Below are 12,419 nucleotides of genomic sequence, written 5' to 3' on the forward strand. Positions count from 1 at the left end.
CACACACACACACAAGGTTTTCGACACGGCGTCCGCGAAAAAATTAATTACATTTACATTTTATTGCCAGTGACCAAACTTCGTTGCTCGTTTGACGAAGATCGTAGTCCACGTGACACGCGAATTTCGATGAAAAATTGAAATAACGTTCCACCTCGAAGAATACGTTATTGGTGTTTCACAAGGGATCCTTTGGCTGTGCGATCTGTGAAGAATAGTCAGAGAGAATCCTCTCTAGGAATAAAGAATTCTATTTGTTTCGTCACCAGAGGGGTGAACACTGCCGGCGAGATGATTCAGCTTTTCCTGAATAGTTCGAACATTTTTCTTGAACGAATACGTGGCTTTTAAGAGGATATCCACGTTGCCAATTTTTCAAACCACTTTCAGGGGACTTTATCGATTGGAGACTCTTTTAGGGATGACATAATACATCATGTATTTATTTGGGTTAGGATTCCAGAGTTTAAAACTCTGTGCTAATTAAACGTTTCTCGTTGTTTATAAAGATTTACGCGGGTGTATTGCAATTTTGTAAAATACCATGAAGTATCAGTTTTCTGTATGATTAGTTTGGTGTCCGGTACGAAACGGGAATACAGGATCGCTGGTCTCATAAAAGTGCATCAAGGAATTCTAATTTTCTGCATCGGTGGACTTTACATTTGTCGAGTGTCGGCTGGCTGTCAATCCAAGCGATCGCATTCTGGGAACAGGGACAAGTGTGAATATATCGGAATGTTCGAACGATGTTTGCGATATCTCGTAATCATGGAAAACGTCATCCGCAGCGAAGCTAGGAATTAGTTACTTCGACAAATTTCCAATGTACAAATTACGCGATTTAAATTGTTTGCTTGCGAAGAAAAAGATCTTCTTCGTTAAAGAAAAAAAGACATTTAAAATCTATAGAAACAAAAATGTCTCGGCAATAAAATAATGTACACGTACATAAAATATGAAAACATAGATATTAAGTATCTAACGTGCAATGGAAAAACAAGCTTTGCAAGTATTAAAAACAACGCGATTATTAAAAAGTAATAAGGAGAAATTTAAAAAATTCATCCAATATTTTTTCATCCATATTTTTAATCCTTCGCATTAAAATTTCAAAAACGTAGATATTACAGTCAAATAATACACGAAGCTTATACAAATGTTTGGAGCAATAAGGTCTCGCTATAAATTATATCATCTCGCAACCAGAAGTCAGCTTACGCCAGATCGTTGAAACTAGCATTGCGCATCGAACAATTTTGAAGTGTAATATCGTCGAATTACGAAACTGGTACATAATCGATGAGAGACGATTCGTATTACGCGGGACATTCATCAAGTGCCCCATACAGTTTGGTATTCCCAAAGCACCATAGCTTTGCATACTCTGTTGCAACGTGTATTATTCAACAAGAGGCAGTCACCGAACAATCTAAATCGCTTGAACGCTTCGCCATTGCGCGATATCGGTTCAAATACGTCAGGTCAGAGATTCATGTTTGTTCCGAGGAAGATGTCACGTGAAAATGTATTCCGATGTTTAACTTAAGTCTCTTATTCATGTCGCAACGAGTTCCTTTGCGTTTTATGATAGCATCTTGGATCTTTGAATGTAAATTTTCGGTTTTATTAGTTCCTCTCTTTATGCATGCCAGGATCACGAGGGAAAGAAGGGAAAAATTTCATGTCGCCATTTAATGTCACTTGCAGTTTATTTATGATATACAAGACCATCCGTCTTTACAATACGCAAGTACAAGAGAAACATAATTTTGTTTTATTTTCACAGAAATAAGAATCTAATATCAAATATGTATTTTCATCATTCTTTAAAAAAAATATCTTTCAGGATTATCGATCGTTATCGAATTTGCGTTATGCTGTTTATTATTCTCTCTTTTTTTTTTTTTTTTTAACTGGATAGATTGTTGCAAGTATGTATTTGACATATGCGTGAAAAAATCAAGAGAAATAAATTGCCTTCCACTGACCTTCACACAGAATGATAAAACTCGGTCTACGTATTTCGTTATATGTAAAAAAATAAAAATCTGCTTTCAACGATGTTCAAGTTCAAAAACTAATCAAAGTTTCAATTTCTAAAATGTAAATACATTTTCGCCGAATAATTTCATTCTATCGTAGATAAAATAATCAGATGTAGAATTGCAGAAAATCGGTAACCATTACTTGTTTAGTAGAACTATGAAACTTTACGTTCAATTATCACACAATTGTACTTCTTGGGTAGCCCGCAGCTGCGTTTTCTCTTGTGTTTACGCTAGCATCGTCTACTACGATTTTACCAGTGGAAACTAACTTGATTCGCGAAGCTTCCATGGCGCATTGGTTTCTACGAATTTCGGCCACGAGCCTTGTGTTTCAAACGACTTTCTGCAGCAATGCGACGACCATTGAACAATACTGCGGCTATTAAAGTATGGCTACTGTCCGAGTATAATGGTATCGCTGTAACTGGCGATTAAATCCCGCAGTAATCGTTATTTCCGCGAATTAATCGATAATAAATAAGCATTTATTTCTGAATATCGTAAAATTTCATCCTGGGACTATAATATTTTACTTCCATAATATATACGTTCAGTATACGTATATTCAATTTCACGATCGTACTTTTATAACTACTACGACGTTCGAAGCGTTAAAATATTTAATCGCGAGTGTATTAAAAGAATTATTCATTGCTGGACTCCGCATACTATGCAAATTATTATTTTGTATGAATATAATTAAAAAAATGGAAATCAAGTAGATGTTTTTTATCTGTTGCAAAAAGTAGGTACTTTGGGTGCTTCATACACTTTTGCATATTATGAACTTCCTGTGCATTTTTACATTTTTAATCTCTCATAAATGTATAAAAGTCTGCAGCCTGTTCATTATCATCTCACCGCAACTTTGCAATATACGATCTCCTATGCGATTCACGAGTTAGCCCCGTAATAATCCGATTTTCTATATCAATAGCATTTAATCGCTTCATCCGGCCAATTATCAAAATTAATCCATAATAACGTCAATTAAACAGTCACATATAAATGACAGGCATCCATTGCCAGTAAACGTATACGTCATCGATCAGATTGAAATTAGGAAAATTCAATTCAACGCCCTTACACGAACAAATCGGCGCTTCCTTTCTATCGTACGCAAATCTTGGAGCAAACCGAAAGCGGCCCGTATTCTTCGGTGCTTTCGTTTCTCGTTTCTCGCCAACTTTCCTGTCGGGATAATCGAATTCCGCGCATAACTCCAGCCAATTGCGTCGGGATTCCGCCCTTTCGACGGGGCGCGTGAAATTTTGTACCACGGGGTTGGACGGGGCGAGAAAGGCCAAAAGATACGAAAAAGGAATTTCCATTTAAGACGATCGTACGTGTTTTATGAGCTGCGAGGATCGGTTAATGTCATTCACTCGCACGGGATATTCAGATTTCCCTTTGCGATCCTTCGGATTTATTCTGCGAAGCATTCCAATCGCTCGCGAACGATCCAGGATGTCTCAAGGCGGAAATAAAGAACGAGGGGAACCCTCTTTGATATGTTTTGTTGATACGCGAATTTGATCAGCAATTTTCTAACGACCATTTAAACGATTCAGCAGGTCTCGAGACGGAAATAAAAACATCGACGCGAGAATTTGATGAAAAATCTTTTAACCACTCGAGCAATGGGTTTGTGAAACAGTTTACGGATACGAGAAACAAGAAATTTCTTGAGAATAGATTTTTTAAATATCCGTACAGAGTTTGGTCTACGAAATTTAACGAAGCGCGCTTTGGTTTCAAATATCTTGAAGCCATTGAATTTCTAGAATGCATTGAAATTACTAGAGAGAATTTCGGAGGCTGTAAAGCTTTTTAACGAAATACTGTCCATTTATAGTCGTTCTTAGTGTACAACACTGAATGTGCGTGTGTGCGCAATTTTTAAACGAGTTACGTTAAAAGAAAATACGTTGAAATTGTAGACATTGTATTCGCATTTGTTGAGTTTTGTGGTCAATTTATTGAAAATTAAAAAATTGTGTGTCGTAGAGTATGTAAAAAAAAATGTTTTTATTTCTATGCATTTCAATGTCTTTTCCATATTTTTTCTTTTTTTTTCTTTTAAGATAACCGAAAATTGTTTCATTGTGGTTTTATGTTTTCTGAACAGTTTGAAGAAAATCGGTAGTTATCGAAAACTTGTTACAGCAGCTTGTTTATTTTAAGGATAACGCGTATATGAAGGTGTATGCTAGTGAAAAATGCGAGTATACATTTGGGAACAAGTCAATCGAGAGTAAACTGCGACGGAAAGAACTGGAGCAAATTGATCTGGAAGAACGCGGTCAAGGGTGTATCACGAAAAAGAGAAGATATTTCTTGTTACATCTATCCTGTCGCTTTATCTATGATATTTTATTGAATAACATAAATATTTTATTTAATTTATTAATTTAATAAATATTTTATTATTCACGTTTACCTTTTGGATAATTTCTAATCATATCTTCGTTTAAACGATCCTTTATCTAACTTGGGGCTCTCTATTAATAAAATAAAGAGGTGTAACAAATTTCCAGTTTACATACAATTTCGTTTCTTTAATTAACTGCTAATTCTTCGGCAGTAGCAATTTAATTAATAATCTTGCCCCTTTCGTTTCTTTATCTTCTCACCTTCATTTTCTTTCCAATTCATTACTTGAGGTAAATTAAAAGATAAAGAGCGATTCAATGAACCGTACAGAATAAGCGAAGCCAAGAAACGACCGAAGCGAAAACCTCTCTCAACACATCGTTCCAGACACCCGTATAGTAATATCGGTAGCATAACAACTTCAGAGTCAGACACGGCCGAAAACTTCTTCGGACGTGAAAATACATAAACTTCCAATACGAAACTGTTTCTCCTCGGAAAATTACACATACGTTCTCCTAATTAAACAAAAAGTACAATCGCCAGCTGTCTATAAAGTTTCACAAATGAAAGACATTCCACCTACGATTCTCAAATGAAGAAGTCATGGGAAAAACGCTTCGCGCCAGTTTTAGTTGGAACGAACTTACTTTTCCTTTTTCTATACTCTCTCGACGTAACGTGATTAAGAAAAAAAGAAATACAATTACACAAGTCTGTAGAGTTTGGCAAACAAAACAATTCCCGCAAGCAGCCGTAAAATCACAGTTTCGTTCAACGGCTTTTGCCAGCGATCGAACATGGCCGTTCGTACCTGTGATTCCTCGAGCGATTCATTACTTAGCTTTTCGTCAAAAACGGCTACAAGTACCAGAGCCGCTTCCTGATCTCCTTCCAGCTGGAAAATCATGAAAGCTTCGCCATGGTCGATCGAAAGTACCTTCTGCCGGTTTAAATGCTTCGCTTGCTCAACCTTTCATCGACGTTTCCATTTACCTCCTCTCACCTCTTTTCTTTCCGCTCCATACGGGTCTCCCTTTCTGTTTTCATTTTCTGCCTGTTTCTTTCTATATGTGTGTGTACATGTGTGTTCGTGTGTACGAGCGCGCGTGTTTTTTCTTCCCTTTCTTTCTTCGATACACATCACTTTATCGTTGACTTTATCCCAGTCGGTTGTTGTAAAGAGAGTTTCCAACGTCGAAGGAAACGTCCATGGACGCTATGCTGATTATGCGAACCGTTGGAAAGAGCTGTGCCGTAACACCGCGACGCGACGCTTTGCACCTGCTGTTCGTGCTGTTGCTACTCTCGAAATAATACTGTACCCTTTTTAGAGTAGCTATCGATAGCAGATAGTGGAAAAAAGCGGACTTTTTTATGTTTTTCCAAGATATTCCTTAAATACCGTTCTTTGTGACTCTTTTTACTTCTCGCCAGTCATTTTTATTTATATTTTACAGCCTCTAGGTATGTTTCGTTACACGATAAAATTGCACTGAAGTATTTCACGACAACTGCTCTGACATTTCTTGAATATTCCTCAATACTATTATTAATTACAATTCAATCATTGTCATAATCAATGTGTCTTTGATATACCTTTAACGGTTCTTAATATCCTTTTGATACGTACCATATTATTTTATATTACTCGTTGTAATATTTCATTGTGGTGTATTTTAAGTAACTTTTACCATATTCTTTGGCAAAATTTCCCTCGTTATAGAAATTTATCTATGGTTAATTAAAATGGATAGGAGGGGTCAATGTCTAACAATGGTGCATGGTAAACGAAAATGGAGGAGATTGCTTCTGAAATAATTTACATTTCCTGTTATTATGCCATAATCTGGATAATTAGCGAACCTGCTGTCAGAGATGTCTTTACGAGGCTCTCAGCTTTTAATCCTCTAAAATATTCAGTACACAGTGCACCAGTATTTCAGAAGCACTATGATACTATATTCAATTTGAACTAACAACTTCCATTTTGAATATTCTTACTGTAACATTATGACGTTGTACGAGCAGCTATATCATGATTGTCTTTGTACAGACGCAGAACTTTAATTAAAACTGTCCATTATTCTAGAAACTGTCATAAACGAGCCATCTTGATTATTATAAGCAAAGGGATGAACGAGAGAAAAGAAAAATGGAAACATGATAATCCAAATGTCATTACACCGAACGAATGAGAAAGGAAAAAAGGAAAGGGGGCAGTCAGATAAAATAGACAATGGACAATAAGTTCGAAAGATTCGAAATTTAAAAGCCCTTCGACAGAAACATTAAAGACGTATTTCCGTGTAACTGAATGAAACAGGCACTTCCTCTTCTACGACTATCCATTCCCCTTGCAACTCGTGTAGAACTCGTGAAATCGCTTTCACGTCGCGTCGCTTTACCAAGGACAGATTTCGTTCACTCTAAACAAAAGACACTCTAACAGGATCTATACGGACGCTGGTATCGATTATGTGCTCGAACCATGAACGATGCAGTAACGTAACTAGGAACGGAAGCCCTAGCCAAAGTTCCGTCTTTCCGTTCAGCTTACCAGACTATCCTGCTATTACTGCGACAAAGTCAACGATGTCATCGGTACATATAGTAAAATTATCTATCGATCGTACCGTACCAAGAACCTGATTAATCCTCTTTGACCGAGCAATTTTAGCCAACTTGGTGCATAAAAGTCATGTAGTCTAACGCACTGCTTATTTTCCCAGTTTTTTTTTTTTTTTTTGTTTGATATTCGACGAATTTTCAAAATGTTTCTTGGTTGTTTGTGAATTAAGCGATCGATATTAAAGATGTATTTTATAGAACACATTGTTTCAAAATATTCTGTCTTCTAGATGATTTCCAATTGTTTCAAAGACTTAGCAACAAATGGCTCTAATTAGCGTCGTTGATTTTCTACAATTGTCTTTTAACAATTCGTAATTTGTTATTCGTTCCACCCTGAACATTTCTAAAAATTTTTCAACTTCAGTGCCAAAAGATACAAGATTCGTACTCCGCTTCATGGACCATTTTTTCGATCAAAAGTGATCAAGAAAAATTGATCAGTTTGATTTCTTTCTCTGTGTGTGTCTCATTTACGATTAATTTCAACGTTTAGCTTAACGCTTGCTCGGTCCAAAGTAAAAATTCAACGCGTCTAAGATCCATCCATAATTCTCGTAAAATATCAATCCATAAGTTTGATACTCGAGCATTTTTAATTTTAACGAACCAGAAAAATGAAAATGGATACTTATTCACCGGAAGCTTCCGAAACAAAATATCCTGCCATAAATCTGGGAATAATTCCCTCGAAGAACGACACGTTCGCGTTTCAGAGGAACGACTTTCGTTGCCGCGTAATATTTGATCAGTTTAAACCTTGGCGTTCCCTGCTTTATTTATTATACCTGGATACATGTTTACCGCTTTTAGCTGATCTCTCAGCATTACTCATTTCCACCGTGTTTTGAAACAAAATGAACGCAACTAAAATGAATCATCGACGGTGCCGCGAACATTTTTACAGCGTTAATTTCACAATTCGGCGCGTTAAATCATAGCGCTACCCATATTTCGATGTCACAAAATCGATTTTTGCTATACGCATGTAAGAAGTATTGTTCTGTGTACAGTTCAGGTGTCGAATTCATTCAGTAATTTAGTAAATACATAAATAATCGTGGAATATTTAACGGTAGAATGAGGAGTGGTGCAAATAGCCAACTGATACAGAATTCCCCATAGAATTTTGTTTTTATATTCAGAGATATTTGCTTCTTTTTGCGTTACATACGTCTATATTTTCGATGTTAAATAATACGAAAGGATATTCGGTTGGAGATAACGGGATAAAAATTGAAAAAAATATAAACGGATCTATGTGAGTAGAGATGAGTCAACGTGTTGCTAATACAAAATTCTTAATCTCTTTTCCATTTATTAATCGTTAAGATGCGAATTTTATGGAAAACCTGACCGATACTGTACGAGAAAGGATCTCAAGTAACCAGATGATCTATCTAATAAATTCTCTCCTTAGATATGTAAATGATTGTGTGTTATGAACAGAATATTAACATTAAAAAACATGAAATACAATATGGTTCCTAATAACTATGAATATTTTTATTATAGAGATGTTAAAACGTTTAAAAGTGAAATGCAAATGCAGTAAGACCCTGTATAACGCGTGGCACACGTTATCCGTGTTATACGGATTTCGCATTGTACGAATCCAAGAGCGCTAAAAACCATAACTAAATAAATATATAGTCTTTTCTTTAATATGGCAATATTATACGCGTTCCACGATAACAACTGTTCCACGACACAAACTGTAAACAAACCCTTCTTGTCGCGTAAGAGTTAACGCAAAACTGTGCTCCGGGTCAATTCAAAGACGCACGTATTTTCATATCAGAAATGAATCATTTTCAGCAACTGCTTAATCGCATTATAGGGGAGCAGTGAGGAAATTTTCAGTCCGCGTTATAGGGGATCCGACTGTAATATAATAATAATTTTGTCCCAGGATTGTCATCGAATACGACTCGATTTCCACAACTCCCTACTTTTCCACCAACTACATGACACGTTTCCGTTTCTGAATCACATCCAAGCCTTAAAGATCTCACACGCACAGCATACATTCTCGTCACGTGAATCAAATCTCCGCGCGACGCTATGCATACCAAACCACTACGTGCATTCTCCGAATCTCTTCTCATTCGCTAACGATATTTCAGCATAAACATTCGTTCAATTTTTCGACCAATCGTCGTCCACGCGAATTCTCACTTTCATAGTGTTCGTCGAAAATCACGGATCTGAAAAAGTCTATTGTTGAAAGGGTAAATTGATGAATGGGCGTTCTGGGAAATGTTTCGTGCAAGAGTGGCAAGTCTATAGAGAAAGGGGTGGAAATTCAGGACGGGGGTGAACAACACGCATTTTACGATCACCAGAAAAGGTAATAAAGCGGCTGATATGTTTGTACAGGCGGAAAAATATGGTATTAACGCGTGAAACTGCAACGATCTTGGAAATTTACAGCGGCGTGAAATAATAAACCGGCCCGCTACTAATGGAAGGGCGTAGAATTAAAATTTTAATGGACAAGGGAATTACGCCGCGTTGCTTGTCGAAACAACGTTTTCATTAAATTGGAAATCGTTGCGAATGCATAGATCATCGGTCAAGCGCTCGTCCAATTACACTAATCCATGAATTTCTTAGTAATTTCCTGCTCGATTTCGAATTAACGCTGCGGATATCCTGTTAAATATCCTGTTTATATCCTGCTAGATTTGAACGTTGAGAGATTATTTAAGCCATGCTAAAATATTTAACACTGTTCCATTTTTAACCCTCTGTCTTATGATGTTTTAACGGAGCATTCATTGCTGTAACATCGTGTCAAGTAGAAAACGTCGAAATATTGTGCGTAATCTGCATTCAGTGGTTCGAACCGAAAAATTGAAGATAAAATTTGGGCTGAAACTAAATTTTCTTGCAAATATAATGCATATTTTCCCAAATTAGGTTTTAATCAATGACACGCTCGTGACTCGGTATTATAATGCAAGAAGTTCTTTCATATTTACCCTGTAAAGCAGTTGCAAACTTTCGGCATGTGTTGCACGTGTATATATTACAAAATTCATCGAGGAATATTTAATATAAAATTTGGAATTAGCATTCGTATTAAATAACATTTAAAAATTTACATTTTACATTTTACAAAAGCATACATTTAGAAATTTATGTAAAAGAAAATGGAAACGTTCGATTTTAATTTACTTCACACTTTATTCATTACGATTTATTTTATATGAAACGTCGTTCGTTTCGTTTTTTTTAAACATTACCAAGAAACCTTTCAAGGGAAAAGCGAGACATTTTTCTATTTCTCACTTGCAATTGGCGGAGATTGAAGGAGATTTGCGGGCCTCAAACCGGCGACCAGAAAACCAACCACTAGAAGAAGAAGAGTAAAAAGTGGAAATCTAGACGTGAACAAGATCGACAGTGTCGAAAGAAGTAGGAAGCAGTGTAGAACAAGCGAGACGAAGCTGTGAAGCAAAAAAGATACAAGACGATGATCGACGCGTGGAATCAGAGGAAGTGGAAGACGCAGAGAAAGAAAAAGCAACGGGAAGTAAACTCCTTTGGTAACAGAAGAAATATTATGTTTGTTTTATTATCCAACCAACGAAAATATATCTGATACTTCGGCTTCAAACTATACGATCCCAGCGTTCGTAATTGAAACGAGACTAATAAAACAAAATTTATGCAAGAAACGGCTGTTGGAATTAAATGGCACCTTTAATGCGGCTATAAATCCGTCTCACTGGAACATTATGGAATTTCGATTTGACAGTTTTTAGCCTAAAGTCAAATAAATACGTTCGAATAATCCAATTAGAAGTACGATTAAATTTTATATTCGCACGACCTTCTAAAGTGGAGAAAATCCATAAAACGTATCTCTCTGGTTTTCACAAAAATAAACGTTTCAAATTCGCCGAATGAAATATCCTTCTTTTCAGAGTTTCAGTTACTGTTACATCAATCAACCGGTTATCAAAAGCAATTTGTCAACGTTTAAATGGATCTTTAGAGTACAACACGAGTGAATAAACGTCTGAAATAAACACGTGTTCTTATTTTTATTCCTTTCATATAATCGTCCTTACCGCCAACTTTTCTCGTATTTCCTTCTACTCTTTTACTTCTTTTTTTTTTTTATTGTTTTTTAAGGAATACCACCTTTTCTCTGTCTGGAAACTTAGTCGAGTAAGACTGCTAGGATCCAATGACCTAAATGAAGGGGGCGTTGCGATAAATCGACCGCAAGATATCCGGAGTCAAGGTACAAGCTACCGAAACGCGTTCATTTTGCCGTGGGACTGCTTTTCGAACAGTCCCTCGAATTAATGGCCATGACGAATGATACAAGTTTGCGGATTTCCCGCGAAAAAGCTGTGCAGCCTGGCCAAATGGAACTCGTAATTATGGCTGGGACGTACGTAGGACCAACTTAACGACTGTTTTCTCAGCGAAATAACACGTATGCAAAAAGGAAGAAGCAAACGATGAAAGCATTCGAGAAATTTCACCACTCGATTTCAATGCGAAGTTTCTCTGCGATAAAAAGCTTCGCGATAAGAAATGTGATGAAATCGCGATAATACGGACAATAATATCTTTGTTATGTTTATTATATAACCGTTATTAATCTCTTCTCGAATTATTAACCGAGTCACGTCCTCTCAGATTTCGATGAAACGAAGGAGAGAATGCATCAGAAATTCACATTGTATGTGAACCAGGCTTTGAAAGTTATTAAAAAGTATGTGTTTCCTACGTGGACTATATTCTTATGAGAATAATGAAACCGAGACAGAAAGCTTTTTTTACCGAGACGTTGCCTGCGCTCAATTGAAACGTCGAAAGTAAGCTGATTATTATTTTTATCGTTTATTAAGTTTCGTTAATTAGTTTAGCAGGAAGAATACTGTTTTATATAAGAATCAAGATTCAAACGAAGCCAAGTCAAACCTTCTAACGATTCCTTAATAGATTGAAGAACTTTTTAATTGACCTGAGTTATGATAAGGTAGGTTCGCAACAGTTTTGTGAGGTGGCAAAGTATAACAACAATTCTAGGCATTGTAAATTATTTTTGCTTGAACTCTGCAATCAGCAAAATGAAAAGCAAAGCTAGGTACCACCAGTAACGGTTTTTTTTAACGGCTTTTCTACCTTCTCTTTTTTTCCTTCTTTCCTTCCTTCCTCTCTTTTTGGCTATAGCGTTAAAGAAACGTCAATGCCTTCACGTAAATAGCTGCCGCATTGTTTACAAACGTACTTCAACACTCCATTCACAGAGATTTTTATTTGCAAATTTTTATTCGAAATATTTATATACGAAAAGTACCATTTCTATTCTCGCTGTATTGGGAAATACAAAAAAGAAAA

General features: G+C 36.3%; 2 protein-coding genes across 15 annotated transcripts in view; both read right to left on the reverse strand.

Annotated features, from left to right (window-relative positions):
• The window catches only part of LOC122568969, a 3,537-nt gene extending 3,441 nt beyond the window's left edge, over positions 1-96 (reverse strand). The window contains exon 1 of the mRNA XM_043729366.1: positions 58-96. Within this exon, the coding sequence (XP_043585301.1) occupies positions 58-59 (2 nt within the window). The 5' untranslated portion in view covers positions 60-96. The remainder of the gene's footprint in view (positions 1-57) is intronic.
• The window catches only part of LOC122568968 (glutamate receptor ionotropic, NMDA 2B), a 349,490-nt gene that overhangs the window by 232,055 nt on the left and 105,016 nt on the right, over positions 1-12,419 (reverse strand). The gene's annotated exons all lie outside the window — the stretch shown is intronic.

This window comes from Bombus pyrosoma, linkage group LG7, assembly GCF_014825855.1.
Source record: "Bombus pyrosoma isolate SC7728 linkage group LG7, ASM1482585v1, whole genome shotgun sequence".
Taxonomy (NCBI): Eukaryota; Metazoa; Arthropoda; class Insecta; order Hymenoptera; family Apidae; genus Bombus; species Bombus pyrosoma.